The following is a 26,574-nucleotide window of genomic DNA, read 5'->3' on the forward strand; positions in this document are numbered from 1 at the left end:
CCTATAAACGCCGGGCGCCGCCGCGCTCCGGCTGAGCGGCGCGGTGCAGCGGATGCCGCGGCGGGACTGGGCTGAGAGCCGCTGAGGGGAGGTGAGCGAGGGCCGCCGTGCCGTGCCGTGCCGTGCCGTGCCGTGCCGTGCCGTGCCGCCGCGGGGGTGGAGGAGGGCGCGGCGCGGGCTGGAGGGCCCGGGGCAGCCGCCCGGCGGAGGAGGAGAGGGGCCGGGGCGGCGTGCGGGCTGCGCGGAGCGGGGGAACCAAAGTTTCCCTGTTGACAACCCGGAGGCCGCTGGCCGCGAATGGTCGATCCGGACGCGTTATGCAGGCTGCCGGCGGGCTCGTCGGGGTGCCTTGCCTGTTACCTGCTCCCACAAGTTTCCCAACGCCGGATGCGTGGGCGCTGTGGCGTGAGTGGGTGCTTCTGGCGTGGTGAGTCTCTTCTTCTTTTTGGTTTTTTTGAAAGCAAGGAGGTGTGTGTCGTCGTCCGTGTCCGTCCGTGTGCCCCCCCCCGCCTCCAAGAAGTGGGTTTCCAGGCTGGTAGCGCTGCCCTCTGCCAGCGCCGGCCCGGCCCCGGGTGGGGAGCGCCTGGCCCCCCTCTGCCATCGATCGGCTCCGTCCCTCGTCCCCGCCGCCCCGGGAAGCGCCCGGATCGCCGCTGCATCCCTGGGCCGGCGTGGGAGCCCGCTCCTCTCACGGATCCGAGAGGTGGCACTGCCCGAGCATCGGCTTTATCGTAAGAGCTTGCAAACTGGAAGTTGGTCGCTTTGTTTGTTAGTGTCTTCTGTCTGCTCTGAGAGAAAGCTTGCTTTTCCTGTACTTTAAAAAAAAACAAAAAAAATTATAATTCGGTTAGTAACTGAGGTTGTCTTTACATAGCGAGTGATAGAGAAATGGGAGAGAAGTATTTACAGCCATTGCCTTTTCGGGAGGAAAGGGTGTATACATTCTGTTATTGAAACAGGATTTGGATAGTGCTGGTGACATCAAATTGTGTGTTGAAGCAGAGACCTGGTTAGCTAAAACTCTTATCTTGGCTCCCTTTTGAATAATGTGGGGAGCCTGCTTCGTGTACTGAGTTCTGGGAGGATTTGGAAATGCAAAGTACACCTCAGGAGAAAGTCTTTTGTCTCCTGTTTAAAATGGTGTTCAATACCTTGGCTCAATGTTGTGCAATACAGGAGGATCTTCCCAGAGAAATAAAACCTTTGGAGATACCATTGTGCGAACAAATAGGTGTTAAAATGTCAGATTTACCTTAAAACTTGGGAATATCTGCTTATGAATTAGAGGCCTCAGTGTGATTTATTTCTCCCCCCCCCTTTTCATGCCTGCATATGATTCTGAAACATGGTTTGCTTTTTGTGGTTTTAATTGCATTCTTGGGCAACTTCCTGAAAGAGAAACCTGGTGAACTGATTATTTTTTTCACTGCACTGAAAAATTACTACTTTTCCCTTCACTTTCTCGTATGAGCATTTATTAATGTCTTACCCCCTACTCGCCAGAGGAATTCATTAGAAACCTGGTTTTGTAGGGACTATTCACAAAACATACATAGGTGTAAACAGCTCTACTGTCGTGTAGCTTTGAAAAAGGGGAGAAGCTGCAGAAATCCGTGAAAAAATTGAAAAGCAGCTGCATGCCTGCTGAGTGGTCAGATGAGTCTTTAAAGTGTGTGAGATGAAGACAAATACAAATAAAAAGGCACAATGACTAAGTAGATTGATTCAAATATGTATAAGATGTGCTAGCTTGGAATTTTGGCATTTTATGGGGTGTGATTAAACCTGTGAGAACAGCAGCTGTTTGGCACAGGAGTATACTTTGAGCAATGAATGCTAGTCCACAGCTTCTTTACAATTATGGACAAGTTGTATGTAAGACAACCTGTCAGCAAATTTTGTCAGTGCTCTTAAGATGCTGAAAAGCTGCTTATCTGGACATACCCTTGCACCTGCTACCCAGGTATCAGGGTGTTATAAAAACTCCTCTTCAGATGGTGATATGGCCATCACTATAGACAACTGTCTATATATAGCTCTATGTACCTCATGTAGGAGGTGATATAAACTCATGTCAGTACAAAAAAGAAAACAACAGAAATCTGCAGTGGATTTTTGTCTCAAGGTGTATACAGAAGTGTTGAAGCTTCTGTTTGGTGTTGTCATTGACAACCAGGAGAATAGCATGTCTTAGTGGCATGCAGAGACTTTTAGTGTGGGTCTCTAAATTGCACAGCCAGAAATGTGTTCCAGTCCTTAAAGCTTCTTAACAGCATACTGTTAGGCAGAAAAATGTCAAGCAGTGAGCCCAGTAAGTTGCACTAAGCACTTTTAGACTAGATCGAAGTGTGCGTGTATGTATATAAATATATCAAAACAACCACCTCACTTTATTGCTAGGCATTAAAATGGAGATGCATATACATTGTGTACATCTACAGAAGGGAACAGTTCAGAGGGAGCTCTGGCTAGAGATTTGTGTCGTGCTTTGCTTTGGTGGTGGTGGGCTCAGTTATCTACCTGGCTCATGCAGCTGGTTGCGGCTTTTGATTCTTGCTAGGCAACTGCAGTGCTCGTGCTTGAAAAAGCTGAGGCTCACTGGAAGGGTTTTTTTGGAAGCTGGAGTTAGGGTTGTCTGGACTGCTTGGATTGCTTAATCTCAAGCATGCATGAGAGAGCATGCTTTTGTAATATTAATTAGGGGGAAATCCAGCCTAATCATCAAAACACTTCCAGTTACTTGTTCTGTTAACTGGATTCTACTATTCCTAAGGGTCAAAGGTTTTATACATGGGAAGACATGGAAAAGATGGATTAATCATCACTTATCTGTAAAGTGTTGCTGGATGCAGTCATCTTTGCTTGCCTGTGGGCATCTCCTCAATCGCCTGTGACATAACTTACAAATTGTGTTTTATAGCAAAGTACTAGCCTGTAAGTACCATGTAATTCAGTGCACCTATACAAAACAACTTTTGAATAAGAAGAGTGATATAAAGAATTGCTTCTTTTTAGCATTGGAGAGCAGGTAGCATGGAGTGGCCAATCACCTACATATGAATTTAAAGATTAACAGTGTAAATTAGAGAACTGTGAAAATATAAGAAGCTTTTTTATTAAAGTAAATGGCTTCTGTGTGTGAAAATGTGAAAAAGCTGAATATGTGCAACTGTGTACATGTTCAGGTATGTCTCCTCTAGGAAGGTTGAAATGATGGGGTGGTAGGAGACCACGAGGAGGTGAAAATAAAGGTAATAGTATTCTACAGCTGTAGCTAAACAAATGTTTAGGCTGGCATGCTATGGAAAAAAGCTGTCCTGTGTTCTGCTTTTTCCTGTCTCCCCTTTAGTACTAGAATCTAGTTCACTACTCAACTGCATGAATACTTCTGCAAGCACAGAGGATGTCACTGCTGAAGTTGGAGCCAGTGATCATGGACAGGAGGAGGATGGGGCAGTTTTAGTGGCAATGCTAGTATGAGCCATAGTTTCTTGAGTTGTTTGTCATAGCCTTGAAATACACTTAAGTGCTAACCAAAATGCTTTATTCATCCTTTAGCACCTCTTTTTGAGCAGTATCTGTGGAAGCACATGAGTTTTGGCAGCTACTGTATCTTGTCTGTGGTCTGGTGTTTACCTTTAATAGCCAGAAAGATGCTTTTGCTTGTATTTCCAGGCTGAAATCAGGAGGTGACTCATGCCGGGGTCTGATAAATATGCCACAAAGTGGTTTAACTATGAAAGCATATTCATCTTGTGGATTGATCTCCCCATGGTGGAAATCTCAGTCTTACTGACCATACACAGCAATATGATGTAAACCGTGTGCTTCAGGCAGCCTTCTGTTCTCTTCCTGGGCTTTAGAAACAGTGGCCTGAAGTTCTTTTTAGTATCTTGGGACCATGAGAGCAATTATGGAAGGCAGCAAGACTGATTACCAGCAAGTTCTGAACTGAAGACCCCTGCTCAAGGCTGTGTATATGTCATGGCTTCAGCATGCAGGTAGAAACTGTTTGTGAGAAATATTAGTTGTCAACAGACTGTAAGCTACAGTTGTAAATCACACTGGAGTCGCCAGCAGCAGTATAGAGAGTTGTTCATACATCTTAGCGCTCTCAGTTCAGCTGATGTGCAGATGATATGACTTCATGTTCACCAGCTATGTAGCTTTGACCAAGCTTTGTTTTCTTCTTAAATGCTTTTCTTACTATTTAACAACTTGAACTTTAAACATCTATTCCTGCAGAAGGGCATGTCGTGCTATTTAGTGATGGTCCTAGCTGCTTCCAGGTCAGCTGTGTCATCTGGTCTGAACTGCAAGCTCATGTTCTGTTGGCCAAAGGTTGAGTTGTTTTGGGGGTTTCTTGTTTTGTTTTAATAGGAGAGGGGCAGTCTCTGTCATTGGCTCTGACAGGTTACAGGTACAAAAACAAGAGGAGAACTGAACATACCTCTAACTTTTCCTCTTCCGTTCTGTTATATTCTTCCTTTACATCCTTAAGCAATCTAAGAAATCCTATGTAGAAGTTGGTGGATTTATCTGTTAGCTTTGTCTCCATCTTGCTATATACCTCCTTCTTCCAGAAGGAGTAGTTCATGTAGCTTTCTCAGCAATGAAGCAAGCTTGAGGCCTTCAGCTGCTCTGGCAGCTCAGCTTAAGAGGCTGCTTTCCCAGCTAATTGCCTACTTCCTCTGCCGAGGTTCGTCATCTGTGTTACAGAAATAGCGATGGACTGAGTGGAGGCTTCTCAGACAATGCAGCTCACAACTCAGCCTACAAACTTTCAATCTGAACTGAATCAGATGGTTTAATATACCAGGTCATGACCTGCTCTTTCAGGATTCTTGTGCATAGTTCATACTCAGTTGTCCTTTTTCTATGGAAATTTAGGTCTTGCCTTTCCAGAAACCTGTAGTAAAGCCAATGGGATTAATTGGAACTGAGGTCAGATTAATGAAAAGAGTGTGTTTTCTTAAATACAGGTCTTCTAAATAGCTGTTAATTCTCTTATTAATGTAGGTCTTCTTGCAGATGACTGAGGAGGTGTCTATCTGAGTATACAGATAGGGTTCCCAGCACGATGCTTCATTCCCGCATCCGATGGGTGCGATTCCTGCATCCTTACTGCATCTGTGACTTCTGATGTTTTTGTGGTTGGCTGGTTCTGCTTCTGAAGCTAGGGTGGGAAAAAGATGAATATAAGTAAATGTTTGTATGCTGTAAATAAAAATGTCAATATCCCTATCCTTTTTGGGTAACCTTTAAGCTAGTTCTGAAATGGTTGAGAAAAGGCCACTAGAAAACAAGTATCTGATGTTTCTGTGAGCTTAAGTCTGTTTCAGTGATGCTGTCCCAGAGAAAGAAAATCAATATGCTTTTTTAATCTTGAATATTAGTAACTTTAGTCCTTGGCTGCATTATACTTTAAGTATATATATATATATACACACTTTAAGTATATATATACTGCATTATACTATACACGTGTTATCTAGTTTTTCAGATGAGAGCAGGGTTTCTAAATTCACTTGCAGATAGGAAGTGGTTGATTATTAATGTTGCACAGTATTGTTAATAAATAAATGAAAGGCTTAGTCACCTATCACTCCGCAGATCTCCAACCACAAGTGAAGTAAATGGTTAGAACAGTGTTCCTGATCTCTCTGAGCATTTTGTCAGATGGTAGCATTCCCTAGATACAAATGCTTTAAGTTTTAGGTCTTGGACATCAGTGTGTTTGTATAAGTACAAGTTCTTATAGAAATTCTTATTATGAACAGAGAATACTGGAGCTGTTCCCATTTATTTTTATGGTGAAATGAGTCTATCAGATACAACTCTGTAAATTTATGGAACTGGCAACACTGTTATTACCACAGTCTTACCTCTTGTAGGAGGAAGAATAAGTAAAAACTTAGTAATACTGAATTACTTGCATTATTTTAAGTGGGGTTTCTTAAAGGCCATTTGGAAGACTGAGAGCCTGTCTCTTACTTGTTACCAGTTGGGCATCTCTAACAAAAGCATGCTTAGGCTTTGGTTAGATACCATGTGGCTGATACATCCTGCCATCTCTTTTAGCTTCCCAGGTGTATAGAAATATTATTGCTACATGGAAAACACCATTTTCAGTGGTGCTGTAAACCCAGATTGAACCGCAGGGTGTGGAATGATGGGAACTGGGCTTTGTAAGTTGTTGTTTAATAGGACATACAAGTACTTTTTTTTTGTAGAGTAAACTAAACCTAAAAGGTGTAGAATCCGAAGACAATCATCTCTCTCATACTCTGCAGCAACTAGTGTGCCTTGTCAAAGCTCTGCTGAAATTCTCAGTACTCAATTCTGTCTTTAGCCTTCGTTATTGTTTACAAAGACTTTTTTCTTTGCTTGTCGGTTATCTAGGTCTGAGTGTTACAGATACTAGTATCTCGGCTCTTCTGAAGAAGGATGTGTGCTGGGAAGTTCTCGATGTTCAATCTGCTCCAAGCACAGCTCTCCATGCAGTCTCAAAGTGGCCATGGAGCCATGTCCACAAAGCTAATTCTACTCTTTCAGCCTGGTATGTGCAGGAGATGGGGCATGTGTCACTGGCCAGCAGATTAAAATTTACCTGGGGAGAGAAGGAGCAAGTTTGTTTGCTCTGCAGGGGTGTAGAGGTGTGAGAGCCCTGGTATCGGATGAGTCCTGCAACAACTGGAAATGAATAAGGGTACTGGGTTTCCCTTTAATATTGTTTAGGAAAAGAAGGTAAAATACTATAGCAGAAGTGGGGGTTAAGGTAAAGGGGGTGGTGAGGTACCTGATAAGACACCAGACATGGCTAGTCCAACACCTTGTGGGATTACTTCATAATTCTGTACTTATGCAGCCCATTACCAAAGAGTTAATATCCTGTACCTTATTAATGGGAGCTTGCAATCCTGTAGGTTTGCCTTTGCTTCTTAATGAGCCTGTACTTGCATAGTGAGCATTGTTAATGTACAGTAAATGTGGGAATTGTGGTTCCACAAGGTTTTTCTTCCACAAAAACTTAAAATGGGAGCCTGGGTTATAGACCTGCTGCTAAGTTTTAGGCAAATACTTTAATCATTGAACCATCGTTCCCTCTGCTGGGGTGAATCCAGAGCAAGAGGGTATAGCCTCAGTGCCATGTTGTGAAACACTACTGTGCTGCATCTTTTTGGGAAACTGGTTCTGCAGCATTAGTCATGACGGGCTGACTGTCCCATGCTGTTTCTTCACTATGTTAAAATAACCACATTGCATAAAGAACTTAAAATCAACAAAACCACTGCTTTATTAAAGGGACACCAGTAAATTAGAAACATACTTCTGTTTAATCTTTCTGATACTGTAAGGCTTGATAATAGATCTTAGAGAAGGCTGTGGAAACTCTGCTTTAAAACAGGAGTAAATAACACATAGAAACTTTAATGATAGTTGTTGAGCCTACAGTAATGAGAGAACACAGATAAAATTTGGAAGTGGTGGTAGAACTGTAAAGTCCCAGAATCATCTCTAGAAGACCCCTGCCCTGCGATATCAGCAAACCATGTATTTGCTTCATGAAGCAGAGCTAAAGTTGGCTTTTTAAATTGTGTATAAATGAGGGATGGCAGTAAAAGCAAATGAAAGCAAATGATACATAAACACCTATCTATGTTCTTGAAACTCTGAATAGTGCTTGTATAGTTGTAGTGTGGTTACAACTGAGTGGTGAAATCAAAAGTTGTCTCTGGTGAAATTGGTCTTTGTAAAGTTGACATCATGCAGTGAACTACCACAAACAACCACCAAGTGCTGCAGAAGACAGATACTGGTGAGAAAAGTCAGTCTGGCTAATGAACTGGAGATACTAGTCATGAGGCTACAGACAGTTTTAAATGGAGCTTGTCCCCGTGCTTCCTGCTAAACGGAAACTCCCAAGAAGTGGTAGTCAGGACTCTTCATAAAGAAGCACTAAACTCTGACTATCTGCTCATGTGGGAGCTATGCTTGGACAAAGAGATGGTTCCCATCTGGGGCCGGCCAGTTTTACAAGCTGGTGCTCTGCTGGGAAATTCCCCCTTGGCAGGGGAGGCTGGTTGGACACAGCTGAAAGGGAGCCGTTCCAGATGGAGATGGTCCATCTTGAAACAAACACAAATGCACTAACAAACTGAGAGAATTAGAAATAGCAGAGAAAGGATTAAGGTTGAGAGAGTAAAGCCTCAGAACCAGTACCATGCTTTTTGCAGTTGTGTGCAATGTTGGCTGTAGTGCCTGAAGTCAGACCAATATCTTAACATACAAAATGTTTTTAAAAAAAACTTCTAGCTTATCTCTGTGTACAAGTTATGTTTATCTCATGTTGACAGTAATGTACTCTTCAGAGCATTATAAGTACTGAGCTGTTTAAAAGCTAGCAATCATCCTTTCTTAGTAATGCTCTGCATATACTAACCCTTCCAGGTATTGAGTAATAAAAATCTGTTTTGTTGTGTTAGATATTTTTCATGTGACCTGACATGTTAATATAATGTGGCTTTTACTTTTGTATCTATTGGGGATGTCTGTGGGGTGTTTTCCTCACAACTTTGCAGGAAGTACTGGAAAGAGTTGTTAGATGATGGGGAAGAGCCAACATCCAGGATGTACCAGAAAACCTGGAGGAAGAAGAAACATTTCACAGTTCTGTCATGTGGAAGAAGCCACTTCTGAACTCACCTGCATTCAGACTGGGTCCTGCTGCTCTGAACCCGAAAGTGTGTTTAGGTGTACCAGAGGCCAAGCAGCATGGTAGGAGAGGATACTGAACCTGAAGGCTTTGAGTTGTAAGAGGCTGAGGCAGAAAGGGGAGTTGCAAACACCTGTGAGGCGGAGAGGAGAAGCCTACCAACAGGCTTGAGTGTTTTAATATGCTGCCAAGGGTGCATCGTCTGAAAAACAAGACCCAGCATGTGACCTTCCCATTGCAACCAGAGTGGTCTCATTGCTTTGGAGGAACAATTGTTGTGTGCTCAGCCAGCTCCTTAAATGACTGTTAACAAGTTTGGTTGAGTATTTATTCAGTCCTGCTGGAGAGAGTTAGTTAAATGCCTGAAGTGAAACTGCTTGCTTTGAGCTCACATGTCAGTTGAAATAAGACTTTTAAATTAGTAGCACAGATGGCACTGACAAGGAAACATCAACATCTCAAACCTGGAGAAGTCCCTGAATGTTTGTTCCAGGCTGAGTTCCTCTGGGCACACAGGCTGCCCAGTGCCTGCCTAGTGGGCTCAGGGGCTCTGAGCTTTTTGGGCTCAATACAGTGAGACCAGCAGTGCTGCAAGACTTTGCTTTTTAGTTTTACTCTGTTCAGCTGTGCTTGCTGCTGTTCTGGTTACAGCTCTTCACAGAAGTGAAGTCTGGTGTCCAAACTTCCTTAGGCTTGATACATCTTTTAAAGAAACTGCAGAATCCATCTTGCAGCTGCAAGAATGAGCCTTCTGGGTTATACCTTACTGCTGTTGAAGTTAGGCTTCAAAATAAACACTTGGAGGTGTCTCATAGGATACTATCATACAATGGTACTTAGTGTGGTTGGTACAAATATCTAAAAATCTATGTACAGTTCACTATTTCTTCTTCAATTCACTTCAGAGTGTTCTTCAGGCTCTCTGGGACATCTTTTCTCCAACTTACATTTTAAAACTGGGTGTCTTTTCAGCTCATGTTTTTGCCTCTGATCTTGAACGAAACTAACTTCTCTTCCTCTCAGGAAGAGTGCAGCAGCTTGGTCTGGCTCTGAAAATGAAGTCCTTCCTAAGCTAGGCCTTTCCTGTAGGAGGATCTCCATGCTCAGCAGCTTTTTGTGCCTGGGGCTGAAGATGTAACTTCTCCCTGCTCCACCAAATGCCTTTCTAGACCCAGATCAAACAGTCCATATTAATGTAACTTTGCTTTTGTACCAAGCATTCTGTAAATGCAGGCTGAAAGCACTGTCTCCTCCTTGTTGACGTAAATACTTCCATAATAGCTTCAGCCAAAAGCTTAACTATGCATTATGTGCGTGGTCTGAATAGTTGAGCCTAGTGAGAGTTGAGTATGCTGCCTAGTATGTATGAGGGTTAGTGTTTGCAACACTGGCTAGAGGCTGAGGTCGTCCAGAGATTGGTAGCCTGAAGATGTTTCATCATCTGTCATGAAACAACACAGAACTATCAGTGCAGATACGACACGCTGTGGTGTTCCTCTCCTGCCTTCCCCAGAGATCTGTGCCTGACTGGACTACTTGTCTAAAAATATGCAGTGGCTTAAACTAGGCTCTGCAGTTAGATATAAGTAGTAACTACTAATGTAGCATGGTGTACAGGACTTGGTATGGTGCTGCTCAGTGAGGCAGGTGGAGTAATGGAGTTGTCTGCTTGCTGTTGACAAGGCATCCCTCATATAGGTGAATGTATGACAGTCATCTGTTTCTTCAGAAACGTTTAACATTACGGTTAAGAACTGGATTCACATAACAGATTTGGGGTTTTGTTTTTTATTATTCTCCAGATGCATTTCTTTGAGCCAGTGTCAATATTTCTGTTGTCTGTTTAGAAGTTTAAGTTGTAGGATGTTGTCCTTACTGTAAGTTCTCAGTCTAAGAAGTAGGCAGCCTACCTTGAAGAGGTTGTGTGTTTTTTTTTTTTAATACAGCATCTTTCAAAAGCTCACATTTACATAAATGAATTTGCCTATACACCTTCCTCCTTCTCAGTTAACTTTGTAAAAATATAAAGGTCATAGGCAAAGAAATGCCTAGCTTCTATTTTTAATGCTTCAGAAAGCCAAACAGATTCAAATTTAACTGTCACTAAGTTTTTAGCTTCAGCATTATGAAAGCTTGTTGGTATTCTGTATAGCAGGTCAACTGTTTTCCATCCTACACATCCTACATCCTTTTGGATTTTTTTTCTCCTTGCACTGTACTTAAGCTGTTTCTTTCAGGATATGCAAATGCACTTCTTGTTACTGAACTGCATAGAAGTTGAATATACTGAAATCCATGCCAGAAGCATTAATACATGAATGCCACTCTTGCTCGAAGATGAAATTAGCTCCCCAATTAGCTGGTTAAGGTATGCAATGGGCATGGCAGGGCCAAGAAGTGACTGCTCTGTAACTAGTACTGAAAAGCAGTTTTACTCTTTTCCCGTGCTCAGAGCACTGCACAGCTTTGTTTCACTTACTGAGTAGGTATCTGTTGGAGATTGTGCTCCAAAATGGAGACCAACCTGCCTTAATGGCATAGTGGGAGGGAGAGGTTAGGCAAGTGTGGAGACCTCTGGGGAAACCAGGTGCAGGAGGTAATAGTTTTTCCCTGAAACAAAAAAAGCAAAACCAAAATCCTGCAGCGCTGGCCTTGGGAGCAGAGTTGGGTTGCTTTGACAAGGCTTTACCCATGTGTCATGGGGAAAATGCAAGGCTGTTGGTAGCTCTCACCCACCCTGAGTCTGGCAGGGGTTGTCACCAGTGAAGTAGAAAACGTGAGACTTGCAATATATTGTGGTAAAGGCAAAGAAGAGACAAGTGTCTGACTTCAGTTAGCCTTGTGCAGATGCAGTACATAAATGACAATGAAACATTGTTTTATTTGGTTTCATAGAAGTGTCACTCCTGTCTTTGCCTTCGTAATATACTTCTGGCAATATAATGTGTCAAGGGTAGAGGTGCTCAAAATAGCTTGATCTCTTCTGGCTTGCTGGCTGGCTCAGGTTGAGCTGCCTCAATCAAAAGTAGAATTTTCAAATTGTGTGCTCTGTGATTGTTGTCTGTCACTATGCCTGGTCTCCATCACTACATGGGACAGGCTGTATTGCACCAACATTAACTGTTTGCTTGCTTGTAAGTGCACCTACTAAGAATATCTAGTAGTTGTGGTTTTCTTGTGGGCCTTTTTTTGCCATGGTACTAGGTAAAGGTAAAAGTCTGATTAATGTTGGGATCAAGAATTTTTGTTTAAACTGCCCCTTGGGTCTCTGGATAGGAAGAAGAGATGGTCACCAAACCACCAAAGAAAACCCTTAAACCCAAAACATAGTTTCTCTTGGAGTGGCAAGCCATGCTTGCCTCCTGCAAGGCAGCATTGCCATTGATGTAGAGCTGCTGCCTGGGAGAGAGGGAAGCCTTCCCCCAAGAGCAAAACTAGACATTTCAGGTGACTTGTTTGTGCAAGTATCAAAGAACACTTAAGAATATTCCTTAACACTTCTAATTAAAACAAAGTACAAGATCACTTTCCCTGTCAGGCTGCTGGCCTTCCCCATGACTGCTTCCTGCTGTACCCAGTGGTGTGGGGTGCAGGACAAATCTAGGAAGTGACTGGCGTAACCCGCTCAGGGAGGTCAGATGGTGTTTGGGTTTTCTTCCTGCAGGGCTCAGCTGCAGCTGGCCAAATCCAGTCTAGCTTTCCGGCTAAGCCTGAGTAGTGCCAGCTGATGGCTGGTATGGAGTTCCTTTGGAAGGAATTGTGCTTCAGTGACTCCAAAACAGCTTGGGGAATTAGTAGGTTGATGGGAAAGACTGTTAATTAGTGGGCGGGCTCTTAACCTGCTTTGTAGGACAGCCTTTTCACTTTTTCTTGCATAACTTAAAACAGTCCAACAGGTTCTTCTGGTCACAGCTATACTAACAGTTGGGTTAGGGGGAGAAAGATGTCTCAACTCCTGCCTTATTTCATGTTCGGCATTTGGTTTATTCAGTGCTGCAATGGCAAACTTTGACGAAGCCAGTCTGTCCCCTGAAATGGTGTAGAAGAAAGTGGAAATGCTGTATTTGTTACTTTCAAGTGTTTGAGCACAGTTAAAGTACATGCTATTAAAAGATGATTAAATGAATCTGCACAAACACCAGCTGGTTTTCTGGTAATCAAGTGCTCCAGAATGGTTTGAACTTGCAGCGTAGGTAGGCTGTGCAATGGCAGAGCTTCTTGTACGCCCTTCCGTGTGAGTGGGAGGCGGCTGTGAATAACACCGCAGCCAAAACGCTCCCCCCGCCTGAATGCTGCGTCTCTGCTGGCCTCCAGCTTGGGGCCTGCTGGAGCCAGAAGAGCAAGTCTGCAATGATGAGCAGAGGGCTCCAGGGGAGGAGAGACCTATTTTTGGTTTTTGCATGTGGTATGCAAATGAAATTTTAATCGGTTGTATACCTTCTGCAGCCTGCTTAGCCCTCAGTGATCTAGGGAACTAGTTGACTCCTCAGTGTGTTTGAGAGACTTAACACCTAAGCGTGCTCTTGGAGCACCAAAGTCAGCTCAGTGTGGGAACAGGCTTGCTTGTTGATCTGAAAATGGAAGTCAGGACTCCTGAACTGTGCAACTGAAATGTCTTAAAATAAAAACGTTGTGATTGAACTTCTCAAAGGCGAGCAGGGAACCTAATTTCGTGAAATAGGAGATTATTGCATGACTATGCCTCTAAGTACCTGTTTGCACTAACAAAAAAGGGATTGAATGACACTTCCATGAGGAGGAAATACAGCCTAGTAGTTACAGTAACCAGTGTTTAAGATTTGGGCTTGGTTCTCTAATCAGTTGCTGAGAGGTCCTGAACAAACTGTTGCTGCTGCTTGTGCCTCAGTTCCTAGGTCATGGGTGTAACGATACTGAATTCTGTTAGGTGTTAGACCTGCAGATGAAGATTGGCCCACTTTGAATGCGAAATTCCTTCCGTATTTATTAGTTGCTGAATTTTCTTAAATGGAAAAGTACAGGCTAAAATCAAAACTTAAGCTTGCATTTTAAAATCTAAAAGTCTTCCTCTATATTCTCATAATGGAAAATGCCAGTTGTGCAGCAACTCTTTATTATTCTAGGCAGGTGTAAATTCCCCCAGCAGAAGGTCTGTTGGCATATGTATACGTGCTTCTGTTCACTGCAGAAAGTGATCTATAAAATGTACTGTGCATCACATCTTAGTGGGCGAGCACCATACCACAAGTCGTCTTAGCACTAATTTATCCTAAAGGGCAGTTTAAATAGAATGCTAAGACTCCATTTAACTGAAACACAAAACTGACTGAACTTGTGTGTCATGGGAGGTAGTCTCCCATCTTGGTGGCTTTTGTCCTATGTTATAGTCACTGATACATAGCTATTTTATGGTTATCTCTGATTCTGGAAACCCCTAGACCTAAAATACTGGAAGCAGTAAAATGCAGGTGTGAGTCCCATTGCCAGAGCTCTGTGAATGGTGCATGGAGCATGTGCAGGACTCACTGGCTCTTTAGGTAAATAAGAATTTAAGTTGAAGATAAAAATGCTGTACTTGTGAAAGCTGACTTTACTTTCCCCTCTTGTTCTCTTATAGGTATCTCCAACCAGAAATCATGAACTGGCACTTCCCACTTCTCTTTGCTCTTGGGACTTTAACATCTGTATGTTCCCAGTTCAGTTTTTATCCTCTGGAGGAACTTAGCTCTGATGTTGGAATCCAGGTCTTCAATCAGATAGTGAAAGCTAAGCCTCAGGACAATGTTGTTGTTTCTCCTCATGGGATTGCATCCGTCCTGGGGGTGTTGCAGCTGGGTGCTGATGGCAAGACAAAGAAGCAGCTGACAACTATGATGAGATACAGTGTAAATGGTCAGTGATTCCTAAGGTGTTTTGGGGTGTGTTTTGTCAGAATCTTCATGGTGTTTTGAGATGGCTTTCAAAGTGTGGTAGATTGCATCATATACCAATTAACTCTGTTTACCAAAGCACAAAATGGACATGCTTGAAGTTAATTGGCAATTTGAGTATGGACATGTACATATACTTGAACAGGCTTACACACAGCTTTGTTAATGACTTCAGGGCCCTGGTTAGAACTGCCTTCATCTTTGCAAAATTGATTCTCCAGAGCAGTGTGGATGGCAGTCCAGTGCCAGCACTATGCAGTAAGGCTGCAGTACCCCATTTCAGGCTGTACTGAACAGCCCTTAATGTGCCACTCCTTAGATAACAGGGCAAGAGAATATTTCTTGTTACCGCATTGAAAGCAATGCAAGCTCTAACCATACAATCGATACTTTCACTTCAATGCTGTTCAGATTTGTTCATTTGTGTTTCTGCTGTCAGGATCCCTGAATCTGTAGTTTTTGTAGTGCCCTCTTCTTGAAACAGCTATTTCTGCTTGTCTGTGTGCCTGACACTGCATGCATCTGTGTTTATATTCCTCTGCCAATGTCTGCCCCTCAAGAGGGTGTAGGCTGAAGGTTCTTGCTGCTTTACTTTGCATGCTGAGTATTTTTGTGAGTGTTTGCCAGCAAGACTTAACATCTTAGTGCCAGCATTCTGCCTTCCTTCCAGGAATAGGAAACCCTCCAAGAGGTAAGTGCACATTTAAATCTTGAGCAGTATTGTCATTTAACATGTTGTCCTGTCTTCATTTGCTTTGCTGTTTTGGTTCTGGGTTTAAACTACAGCAAAATGATTTGTCAGCTTAAGATCTAAATGTTGTAGATTGAAATCTCTTCATGGGATAATCAACTTTAGGAACGTTTGAATGCTCAAAATGTAAGTACTTGCAAAAATTTTGAAGCATTGTATCAACTGGTTTTATTTGGCCTGCAGACTTCCTAATCCTAACTGTGAGACACAGAGGTTCTCAAACTCCTTAGAAGGTAGCCAGTACCTTGTTACAGAGACTTGTTCTGGGATGCTACCTATCTCTTTGCACGGATCTCCTCTGCTCTTGTTCATGATTGCCTTACAATCCTTTGGCAACTACAGCAACTGCTTCTTTGGAAAGGTAGTATTTGGAAAGTATTTAATTTATCTTTAGCTGTCTTTTAATGCAATTTAGCAGCTGGAAGCAAAGAGGAGAGCCAGCATCATGAGACCAGCCAGCTCTCCCCGGACCACCAGCAAGTGCTCCGTGGACCACCAGTGGTCCACAGAATACAGTTTGAGAACCTCTGTTATGGTATGTTCTCCAAAAGAATTTGCCCATAATATTGGAGAGTAAACATGTAGAAATTTATACAAACAGTACTGCTAAAGCATTCATGATACATGAAACAGCAAAGCCATCTGAGGCTTTTTCTTGTATGCAGCTAAGAGAATAACTCTGAACTAATTTATTCCCTTCATATCTCTTATCTCAAGCTTGTCTACATACGGAAGCAGTCTGGAAACGTTGCTGCCTAAATTGTATTGGGAAACAGAGGGAGCCCATTAATAACTGCTGTAAAAGCAGCCACCCGAGGATCCTGTTCAATATAACAGTTGAACATGAAGTTGCTTGCCTGGCAATAGCTTTCCTGTGTAGACAAGCACTCATTCGTAAGCCATAACAGCGGGGAGAACTGGGTATGGTGAACATAGCAGTTCTTCTGTGCTGCCATATGCCTTCTCTCATGCAGTGAAGGAGCTAGCAAGCACTCGATATGAGCTGCTTTCAGGTCCTAAGGATCTTGACTGTAAGCACCTGAACCTACTGCTCTCCCTTTTTCCTATTTTTAAAGGCAAGTATATGTGTTTAAGGGATTGACTCCTGCTTGTAGCTGATTTAGGCCAGGACCTAGTCCTTAAGGAAACCAAGACTTGACTTTAACCTTATTATAGAAATCTTGACAGCTTCCTTTGTTCTCCAGTAAATGGAAAGGAAGGATGGTGAGAAAACAACTTTTGTTTTGCACTCTGAGGTTCAAGACCACGTGCATAATCCTGCAGACCTGTTCGCTCTGAGTGAGCAGGCTGAGCTCTTCACTTTCTTTGTCACTGTCACAGAACTGACAGGTGGCCTGGGCTTATATGGTATGAAATACATTTTTGGAACAGCCTGTTCTGTCAAAGAGCATGGTTAGTAGCTCCACACCAAGACTTGAACCTCAATATTATCCCAGCACTGTCCATAGCATTCTGAGCAGACAGCTAGAGGAGCAGCAGGCATCAATCACAGTGAAAGTCCTGTCTTTGCTAGGAAACAGTAGTGTTCTTCAGATGAGAGATCAGAAATGGGTATTTTGGAAGGCCTTTCAGAATGCCTGCTTTGGTCGCCTTTTCTAGTCCAGCATTTAATGTCTGACCTTTCATGTCATTAATAGTTGCATATAAAGTAACTGTTTGTTCATCATCTTATTCTAAATTAAACTTGCTGTTCTTTCCAACTAGGAGTTGGTAAAGCGTTAAAGAAGATAAACAGGCTCATAGTCTCAAAAAAGAATAAAGACATTGTTACAATTGCTAATGCAGTGTTTGCAAAGAGTGGCTTTAAAATGGAAGTGCCTTTTGTTACAAGGAACAAAGAGGTGTTTCAGTGCAGTGTCAAGAGCGTGGACTTTGAGGACCCAAATGCGGCATGTGATTCCATCAACCAGTGGGTGAAAAATGAAACAAGGGGTGAGTATTGGTGAGTGCTTTTATGTGCATGGCAGGGTGGTGTCCAAGCCATCTCAGATTCAGATGGAAATACTGGGGAAAGATGGGGAGGCAGAAAAAGCTCTGCCTTACAGCTGAAAACTGTCTTTAAGCTGGCATTAGTGTGATGTTTTAGAGCTGGTGGGCCAGGAATCTGCAGTCACACTGCCCCAACAGATGTGCCTGTCTGGTGGCCTTGAGGGATGTGTACAGTGTGTGTCCATCTGCCCATGGGATCGGGCGAGCTTCTACTGTTCTTTGCCTTCATACAACTGGTGAGAAATCCAAGCAGAGTTCTCTTGGAGCTATGCTTTCTCAAACATAAAAGATGCTTTCAAGCAATTCAGACATTTGACTCAGTAAATCAGATTTGTGGAAAGCTGTAAAGCAGTTCAGCTTTTGCTCTTGCTGCCCTAAACTCTTGCAAGATATGGCCATGTTCTTAGGAGTCATGTTTAGTGGAGGTTTTTTAACTAACACTGCCTTGACAGAACTCCTCATGGTTCAAGCCTCATGGCATCTAGTTGCCAAGGTTACATATGCTAAAGCCAGAAATCACGTTTTGCAACATATTCATAGTCTAGGTGAACTACATGTTTGGTATCTTTTGGAGTTAAACCCAGTGCTTCCTGGATGTGAGGAGTGTGTTAATGATGTTGAATGTGGTATTTGTGAAATGAGGCTGTCAAATTCTTTCACTACCACATCACCACTTTCGCATAGCAGTGTTGCAAGCAGTGTGTGAATGGGAAAGTGCTTCAGCTGAAACTGTTACCACTGTAACATAGTCTTAAATCTGCTCACGTGCTGGAAAGGGTAAGGCCCTGCTAGTAATAACATCAGTCTATCAATTAGCAAGATATGTTTGCTTTCTAATTATCCCAAATGTTTCCTTTTTGACAAAAAAATACCGTTGGCTTTATGAACCTCAAATGTATTGCCCCATGAGGAGTTGGCACACTCACAGGCAAAGAGGCCTAAAGTAACATGTGCTTCAGGTTCTTAATGAACAGTAGGCCAGTGTTATGACAGCAAATACTCAGACTTTCTTTATTTCTTCTAGGTATGATCGATCAGGTTGTAGCTCCAGATGATATTGATGGCAGTTTAACCAGACTGGTTCTAGTAAATGCTGTGTATTTCAAGGGCTTATGGAAATCACGATTTCGACCTGAAAATACAAAGAAACGTCCATTTTATGGAGCTGATGGGAAGACCTACCAAGTTCCTATGCTGTCGCAATTATCTATCTTCCGCTGTGGTAAGCTCAGTAACTCCCACTACCACCAACAATAGCTGTAAAATTTGCTCTTTCCATTCAAACTAGAGCAAGAATTTGCTGCACATTTGGTGTTTAATGGTATTGCTTATTGTAGCTGATGTAGGAGGCTTTGTGTTACAGAAGTATCTGATACTGCTGAGGTATGGATGAGGTTGCTGTGCAAGGTATTTAACAGTTGCTTAAGGTCGAGTACTCTGTCAAAGTACTTGCCTTACGCTGTTGCCTTTAAAAAGGAAAATCTGAAGTACCCGAACTGAGAATTCTGCATGTTACTTAAGCTTTGCAGTAAGAAGAAATCATTAGTTTTTAAGGGGTGAGAATAAAGGAAAAGTGCTGACTGAAGCAGAAGCCTGAGGTGGATCTGGTGATGACCTGGGTATGGAAGAAAGATTGGAGTAGAATCAATCTGTATTTTACTGTATAATAAAGAAATGGGACTTGCACAGTCCCCAGACCTGCGGGAGTCAGAGGAGCACAGGGTTAGTATGTTGGCTATATCTTGCAAGGTGTGAAGCTGCTCTTCAAATTCAAATTGAGTCACAAGTGAAAAGAAGTTCAGCAGGTTCAGCCAGACTTCCATCAGAGACTCTCAGAGCTGACATAGGCAGCTCTATGCCACTGACAATGTACTTCAGAGCTGCTTTATTGGTCAAAGTAAGATTGAAGCTCTGATAAAAGCACATCTTCTGTTGTGTCCTTCCAAGAAGAGAGCAGTGCTGCCTGGAACTCACTTCTGTGTGTGCTAAATACAGTCTGAGAAATAGGCCTGAGAGTACAGCTTGCTATAAATCCAAAAAACAAGACCCACTGTGCTTTTAAATGCCTAGTTTTACTATCAGTAGTACTTGACTAATAGTAGATTTGTGTTAAACAGCTGTAACTTTCTGTCCCAAACCCACATATTAGAGCAGATGTAATACTTTGAGATAACTGCTGAAAGTGTGAGTTGGGAGAGGTGGGGAAGCCTACTGCAGTGTATATTACTTATCTATGGAGTTTGAAAGAAGTAGATAACTTAAGATAGGCTTTAGCAAGACTATTATCTTAAGTTTTTGTTTCTGATGCTGGTTAAAAACGCCATTGTGTTGGTGTCATGGTTTAACCCCAGCCAGCAACCAAGCACCATGCAGCTGTTCACTTACTTCCCCCACACCCAGTGGGATGGGGGAGAGAATGGGGGGGGGGGGGGGGAAAACAACCAAACAAAAAACCACCACCACCACCAAAAAACCCAAAAAACCAAACTTGTGGGTTGAGATAAGAACAGTTTAATAGGACAGAAAGGAAGAAAATAATAATGATGATAATAATAATAACAAAATGACAACAATAAAAAAAGAATTGGAATATACAAAACAAGTGATGCACAATGCAATTGCTCACCACTTGCTGACCAATGCCCAGTTAGTTCCACAGCAGTGATCTGCCCCTCCTGCCCCAGCCAGCTCCCCCCAGTTTATATACTGGGCATGACATCACATGGTATGGAATGTCCCTTTGGCCAGTTTGGGTCAGCTGTCCTGGCTGTGTCTCCTCCCAGCTTCTTGTGCCCCTCCAGCCTTCTTGCTGGCTGGGCATGAGAAGCTGAAAAATCCTTGACTTGCTATAAACACTACTTAACAACAACTGAAAACATCAGTGTGTTATCAACTTTATTCTCATACTAAATCCAAAACATAACGCTATACCAGCTACTAGAAAGAAAATTAACTCTGTCCCAGCCAAAACCAGGACAGTTGGCCTATGTTTAAGCTAGAAAAGCTATTGAGGCTAGAAAGGAACAAGAGAAATACTGCTGAGTTAGGACTAGTTTTAGGTTGGGTCTCTCTGGATATCCTAACACAGGGTTTCTGTCTTATTTATGCTTGCAAAGGGATCTTTAAAGGTTTAAATTTCTTAAGCATCTTAAATCTCATCAGTTGACTGTGAAGATGAACTCCCCTCCTGTTTGATATGCCTCAGTAGTAATAATAGTAGCATGTAGCAGATCAGGAAAGTAGTACTTTGCTGTTGGACTGTTTACCTTTTGTTACTGTCCTGTAGCTGACTATGCAACCAGTATTTTGATCTGTAGGCCCCAGTCTGAGAACCGCTGTCATAATAAAAGGAAATAATCAAACTGCCAAGCTTGACACAGTTCCTGCAAAATAAATTCAACACAGCCAGTTTTCTAGCAATATGAGTTCAGTCAAGGGAGGTTGCATGGCCCTGGCAACATGATTAAATTTCTGATGAAGATGTCGATTTTTCAGCTTGGGCTGACAAGTGCAGACTTATATGAAGAAAGGAGAAAGATAATAAGGTCTTATTGCTATCCAAAAACTTTGCCAGAAACGCTGTCTGTATTTAAACTGACAAGTTTTCACTTGAAACTCCTATAAAAAGCATTTGCTTCCCAGTCACATGCCAGAAATCCCACAGTAACCAAAGGGAACTTGGAGGACAGGGTTGCTCAAAGACAGTCTTCGCGGCACTTGCTGTAACTCAGAGGCATTGCTATCTCACTCCTTCTCATCTAATTGGCCTCCTGCACTGCCTTGAAGTGGCTGCTCTCCACTACCTTCAAGGACTTAAGACTGCTTCCTAATGAGATCCTTATTAAGCAAGAAAATGAAGTAAATGCAATAGACTACCTTGAACAGGAGCTCTTCCAATAACTCTTGGAGGAGAAGGAGCTTGTCTACAAGATCTCTTCGGTTTGGAAAGATAGTCTGCTGCTTTTCCTTGGTTTTTGTTTCTCAGTGCTCAGTTGGTTCTGGTACAGCTGAAGTCTCAAGTAGAGATCCAGCTGATTCACAGATCTGGTGATTTCTAACACTTGTCACTCTGGACTGATGAGGTTTTTCTGGGAAACAGTATGCATATCAAACTCAAATGAGTATTTGCTTCATGGTATCATCCTGTCTGTGCTCTTTGTCAAACTAGCATCTGTACAGAGCCCATGCCAGTTTCGAAGGGCTGCCTAGCAGGAAGGCAGGCAGTCTGTGACTTTTTAGTTGGTTTTAAAATGTGGGCAAAGCTTTCCTAACAGACTCTTATAGCTGTAGGTGTCTAAAGGTAAAGTAGAGATGTAAGACTAACAATTATGGCTCATCAGGTTTGCTTATTTTTTTTAGGCACTACAAGTACTCCAAATGAGCTGTGGTATAATATCATTGAATTGCCATACCATGGTGAAATGATAAGCATGTTGATTGCTCTGCCTACCGAAAGCACAACGCCGCTCTCTGCTATCATTCCCCACATCAGCACAAAAACAATAGGAAGCTGGATGACAACCATGGTAGCAAAAAGAGTGCAGGTTATTTTACCTAAGTAAGTACTAATATAATTCATTTCTCCTTCAGGGAATGTTTTGGGGGTCATATACATGTATCTCCTCTGATACAGGAGAAACAGCGGGCTTAAGACAAATTTCCTTCATAATACTGATGCATTCTTTTTTTTGTTCCAACTAGATTTACAGCAGTAGCAGAAACAGACTTAAAGGACCCTCTGAAAGCACTTGGTATTACAGATATGTTTGACCAGTCAAAGGCAAACTTTGCAAAAATAACAAGTAAGTTGTTTGTTGTTGGGGTTTTTTTTTCTTTTTTTAATCCATGGTGGTCCTTATTCGTAGTTTCTGGCACTGAATAAAGCACTGTTTTAGCAATGCAGTTGTCTGTTTTATATTGGGTGTTACCATGCCATTGGAGCTAAGTTCTGTTTTGTAGCCAGCCAAGCATGGCTGCTTGTTTCTGTTGAATGCTGCAGTGGCTTTTTTCCCCTTGTCTTGCACTAAAGCAGTAAATCATATTGGTCAGCTTCTTAAGATTTGGTATTACAACCTGAGGGTCTCAAGCATTGTCTAAATCAATGGCAGGACTTCTAACAATACCATACCTTAGACTATAACAAATACCGCAAGTCCAGTATTTAACTTTTCCCTAAAGTGTGTGTTTAATGACTTTCTCTTGAGCTGTAGTAAAGCTCAAGGACTAAATTCCCAGTTTAAGGGACTGGACAAACCAGAGCTGTAAATATTAGTATCTGAAAATGGGGTGTAAACATTTTTTGAACTCATGGCTCTAAAATGGTGTCTTTTTTTTTTTCCTGTTCTCTGCTTCTGTTAAACTCCTGATTAGCTTCTACAGAGAGATCTGACAAAAAAGCCTGCCTTGTGCTGGCTTAATTTGAAAACAAATTCCTGTGTTTTATTGAAAGCAAGGTGTCTTGCTAAGTGCTTTTTTCCCCCTGACATTGAGATAAATGGGAGTGTAACTTAAATTCGGATAGCATATTTTTTCAGTCATTTGTTTAATTAAAACTAAAAATGCAAGTGAACACTTAAACTGTGAAATAAGACCTAGTAAATGGGGAGGAGGGAGTTATTCCCTATTCTCTAACTACTAACTTAGTGACTGTAATCAAAGATATTACCAGTAGTGTTCTTCCCTGCAGCTTCAGGATTTCAGCAAGATTGTAGCAGCTTTTATTATTCTTAGCCATGCTAGCATAGCTGCTAGCTACAAGGTACTTCAGGACTCTTGCAGTTTTTTCTGAAAGTGCTGTTCTCCTTGGGTTTTTCAGGAACAGAAGGTCTTCATGTATCTCATGTTCTGCAAAAGACAAAAATCGAAGTTAGTGAAGATGGAACGAAAGCTTCTGCAGCAACAAGTAAGCAGCTGTACTGATAACTGTCAGACTTGGGGAAAACTGTATTAGAAGGCTACACCACTAAGCAAAGATAGCCCACTTTGAGACAATTGCAGGAATGTGCTCTGACTTCAGATCAGATCAGTTGATGGATTTTATGTAATTTCTAAGGAAAACCCCAACTTGCCAGTATTGATCAGACCATTGGTATATTCTAAGAAATATAAACAGGCTTACTTCTAGAGAAGTGTCTTCTAATAGTTAACATTTTGGCCACCAATGTAATGTTCCTGGCTATCTAGGTGGCAAAGAGGACTAAGCTACTAGATCCTTCAGGTGACAACCCAAGACTTCCTTCCAGCTTTTTGTGGGTCTTGTGTTGTGTCTTTTTAATGTGGTTCCTATAAGAATATGTGACCTGTACAACTTTAAATGTCCAACTTGGTAGATTTTAGGCATTTATCTCTACCTGTGCAAGCTTCTAGTATATGCTAGAAAACTTCACTTTGATAGAATACATAATGTGTTGTGGTCCTTGCTTTGTCTAACTTTAAACCTTATGTTTCTTGCAAGCTGCAATTTTAATAGCCAGGTCATCCCCTCCTTGGTTCATAGTAGACAGGCCGTTTGTGTTTTTCATCCGGCACAATCCTACAGGTAAGCAGCATTTATATGTACTTTTTTGCTTAGAAGTTGAATATCAGCTATGCAATAGAGACAAAAGAAGTCTGGAGCTACTGAATAACTATTGCTTTAAAAAAAAAAAAAATCCTGCAAGTATATTTTTATGCTTTTAATACTAGATTGTTTTATTTGGAATACAACTCAACAGGAAAAAAAAAAAGTATTGGCTGCCAAGTTAACAGAAACAAACATGGCAGGTTCATGGGTACAAAAGAACAGTCTTTAATACTCCTAGGTCCCCTGAGTGGAGAGGAGATAACTCTGTTACTGATAGTGAATTGGTGAATAGGGACCCAGCTTTCTGATGGACAGTAAAATAGTGCTAGGGCAAAGGCTAGAATAGAGGCTTCAGAGATATAGGGTGTTGCTGCAGCCTGCTGTGAACAGAAGTGAGTGCTAAAACATAGTGATCGTGGTTTCTTTGCAGTATGGGTTGACTCTCATACAGCAGAGCTGTCCCAGTTACTTTGAATAACTCATCTACTTCTTGCAGTGACATGTGGATGATAGATATGCTAGTTAGTAGGGAACAAGATGCAGCTGCCAGCACTGGGGGAAGAGTAGGCTCCTGGCAGCAGTCCCCATCCCAAGGCTCCACAGAGCATCAAGAGAACTGTGTGTCTCTAGAAATATGAGCTGGCCACCCATCCAAACATACGCTTCCCTGGGCTCACAAACTTGAGGGAGGCTAGACGAGACTGTAATGAGGTGGCTTGGCTGTGCTCTGTGGACTTTATGCTTTTATGGAAAAGTTTAACTGTATTCATGGACTATGGTAATCCTTGTTTTCGTTTTGTCCCTCAGGTACAATCTTGTTTATGGGACAAATAAACAAACCTTGAATGTGGAAAAGACTTTCTTCAAGGACTAAACAGACTCATGTGACACACCCCTGTTCTAGTAAATATTTTGTACGCTACTCTTTGACTTCACTCAAGAGCTAGTTTTAACCACTGACTAGGTTTTGAAACAGGAGTCGATGTAGTTCTGGCTTTGTGGGGAAAAATACAGATTGAAAACTACAGTATCTCTTCAAAATGTCTAAAAGATTCTCTAAACTACTGAATGGTTACTTATGCTAACAAACTTTTGAGCTTTTTCTGTATCTACTAAGAATTTTATGTATGGCTTTTGTGAGAGGATTTTAACAAAGAATGATAAACGTTTCTATTAATGTTGGTTTCTTCTTGTGTGTGGAAAAGGTCTAATTTTGTAGATACCGCCTATCAAGATGACTTTTGGTTCTTGAGTATCTTGGTACCTGGATATTCTTGGTAGAAATAGATTAAAAGTTCTAGTAATTTTTATTTTATATAGTGCATGTATCACTGAATTTTAAAACTAATGTGGTGTTAAATACACATCGCATTGTCCTGTCTTATTGTAATGTAAACTTGTCATTGCTAGTATACACTTTCTATGGGATTTAAATTTTTATATTTGTTTTTGTACAAAGGAAAAAATAAAACTGCATTATGAACAGTCAGTGTTGTGGATCATGGATGTGCTGATGGGTATTTGGGTCCAGAGCCCTGTGAAGTACTTGTTTGAGACTTCCTTCTAAGGAAGGTGAAAGAAGGGTGGTTTTGTGAGGATTTTTTTGTTGTGGGTTTTGTTTTGTGGGGTTTGGTTGTGTTTTGTTTTGTTTTAACTGTCTGCTGCTGATTACCTTTTCTGCTGAAGTCATTCTGCTGTGGATGAATTATCCATAGGTTCAGTAGCTGAAGAGCAAACTCTTTGTATTTGCTATGCCCAAGTTGCTGCTAAAACTGCCATATGAGGACATCTCACTGCACCTTCAGGGTCTTTCCTCCTGCTCCCTGTGGTGTAGGTTATGTGCACATTTGCATGTTTGCAGCTCCTTACAGGACTCTCCTGAGTGCAAAACTCTTCAAAAGATAAGCAGTAAATCCCTTTGCTTTGTCACAGATGGTTTTTTTTTTTGCAAGCATGTTGTACTGCTCCTGTGGCAACCGAGGGATTTGGATGGGGAAGGTAAATCTTTGATATTAGTTGCTTCTCTTAAGGGCACGCTCGCAGTGAGGGGAGCCAGCTGATGGTGGTCTGTGGGGAGAAATTCCTGCAGTGTTTGACAGACTCAGCCCTGGTGTAAGTAGATGACTGTTGCATGTATCCACAAGCTGGAGGATGAATGAGCATTGAGCCTCTTTGTCAGGTAAGAATACAAGATGAAGTGAAAATGCTTCCAGCAGAAAATACCTGAACGTGTCATGGATGGCCAGTCCTAACCCAGGGTGAGAGCTCATAATGCCACAGATAATGCACAGGCACTAACTTAGTAAGGGGGAGGGGAGTTACAAAACAGCTCTACAGAAAGAATGTCTGGCTCTAACTGCTGGCCTCTCTTTTCCTGCTTGAGTTGATTACTGCGAACTTAAAGAATAAATCTGGCTAGCTGTCTTTTATGGGATGTATTAGTTGCCTACCACCAAATCCTCATAAACTGGGAGAGAAGTGCTCCTGCTGTGTCTTGTGGTGCTGCATGCTAAGGGCTAGGTCTCCTGCACTCAACTCCAAAGAGGTGAATGGAGAAACTAGCATAATCTAGTTCTCTTCCCATCTTACTGAAGAGAAAGCGAGCCATGCAGGCAGAAGACAAAAA

At 42.1% G+C, this 26,574-nt stretch overlaps 1 protein-coding gene across 9 annotated transcripts; it reads left to right on the forward strand.

Moving 5' to 3' along the window:
- Nucleotides 1-25,437, forward strand: SERPINE2 (serpin family E member 2). 9 transcript variants are annotated; one of them, XM_030029315.2, is made up of 11 exons: nucleotides 32-91; nucleotides 10,954-11,084; nucleotides 14,313-14,587; nucleotides 15,792-15,911; nucleotides 17,102-17,329; nucleotides 18,411-18,608; nucleotides 21,746-21,944; nucleotides 22,088-22,188; nucleotides 23,202-23,288; nucleotides 23,841-23,924; nucleotides 24,756-25,437. In XM_030029315.2, exons 2-11 carry the CDS (start codon nucleotides 11,035-11,037, stop codon nucleotides 24,791-24,793), a joined length of 1,380 nt encoding a protein of 459 aa, XP_029885175.1. In that variant the 5' UTR covers nucleotides 32-91; nucleotides 10,954-11,034; the 3' UTR covers nucleotides 24,794-25,437. The 9 variants fall into 9 exon arrangements, with proteins under 9 accessions (XP_029885178.1, XP_029885175.1, XP_029885181.1 ...); XM_030029318.2 differs by lacking the exon at nucleotides 10,954-11,084 and having other exon boundaries at nucleotides 1-91; XM_030029314.2 differs by lacking the exons at nucleotides 32-91; nucleotides 10,954-11,084 and adding an exon at nucleotides 256-427 and having other exon boundaries at nucleotides 15,795-15,911.
- Nucleotides 25,438-26,574: the final 1,137 nt, after the last annotated feature.

Source organism: Aquila chrysaetos, chromosome 10 (assembly GCF_900496995.4).
Source record: "Aquila chrysaetos chrysaetos chromosome 10, bAquChr1.4, whole genome shotgun sequence".
Taxonomy (NCBI): domain Eukaryota; kingdom Metazoa; phylum Chordata; class Aves; order Accipitriformes; family Accipitridae; genus Aquila; species Aquila chrysaetos.